At 46.4% G+C, this 1,052-nt stretch overlaps 1 protein-coding gene across 1 annotated transcript in view; it reads right to left on the bottom strand.

Moving 5' to 3' along the window:
- Positions 1-577: 577 nt before the first annotated feature.
- Positions 578-1,052, bottom strand: part of LOC105001699 (zinc finger protein 182-like) — a 2,636-nt gene continuing 2,161 nt past the window's right edge. The window contains exon 2 of the mRNA XM_010858075.1: positions 578-882. Coding sequence (XP_010856377.1) covers positions 578-882 — 305 coding nt within the window. The remainder of the gene's footprint in view (positions 883-1,052) is intronic.

The raw sequence follows: 1,052 nt of genomic DNA, 5'->3' as shown, positions 1-1,052 counted from the left end.
GGAGGGTTCAGGATGGGGAACACGAGTATACCTGTGGTGGATTCATGTTGATATATGGCAAAACCAATACAAGATTGTAAAGTTAAATAAAAAATAATAAAAAAAAATCTTGGAAGGGGAAATACCCAGGACACTTATTTGACAGAAATGTCTTTGTTTATTTGAAATTTAAATTTCACTGGTTATCCTCTTTTTCCTCTGGCCACTCTGCTAAGAGCATCCTATTGTACAATTAAATCTTGCCTAATGGGGGGACAATCAGCAGTGACCTCAGTCAGTTTCACGAAGAAGTAGTGAAAACTAATGAGACCTGCATTCACTGAAGAAGGACAACACAAAGCCAAAACTTATCACAAAACATAGGCTACACTAAAGTAGAAAACAAAATCTGAAGGGAAAGATAAGTCATCACTCAAATATTCACCACATTCATGTGACTGGAACCCCATCAGGTTCCAGTATGATCATAAGTTCTTCACATGTCACCCTTTTTTTGTATCACATAAGTGACAAATAATCCCAAATTTCCTTCTCGGAGCAGAAGGCACTTGGACCTGCAGGCAGGGTCCTGAGCCAGTCATCTGGAATGGATTTTCCGGTGGCATTTGAAAGTCCCCAGATGACGGAAGGCACTGTGACACTCGGGGCACAGGTAGGGCTTGAGCCCAGAGTGGGTGCGTCGGTGAACGTTGAGGTTCCCTCGGTGGCTGAAAGCTCTGTCACAGTGCTCACAGCAGAAAGGCTTCTCCTGGGTGTGGGTCCTCTTGTGAGCACGCAGCGTGGAGTCATGGGTGAACTTCTTGAGGCAGACATCACAGCTGTAGGGTTTCTCGCCAGTGTGGATCCGCTCGTGAACCCGCAGATCTGAAAGCTGTATGAAACCTTTGGCACAGATGTCGCATTGAAAGGGCCTCTCTCCTGTGTGTGTCCTCTGGTGCAGGGTAAGCTGAGATTGATAAGGAAAGCTCTTTTTGCACACCCTGCATTCAGAGGGTGCCCGTCCCAGGGTTTCTGCTCCCTCAGGAAGACTGGTGGGTCCCACGGTGCCAGAT

This window comes from Bison bison, unplaced genomic scaffold (genome assembly GCF_000754665.1).
Source record: "Bison bison bison isolate TAMUID 2011002044 unplaced genomic scaffold, Bison_UMD1.0 scf7180017864383, whole genome shotgun sequence".
Lineage (NCBI taxonomy): Eukaryota > Metazoa > Chordata > Mammalia > Artiodactyla > Bovidae > Bison > Bison bison.
This window is presented reverse-complemented; position numbering and strand designations above follow the sequence as displayed.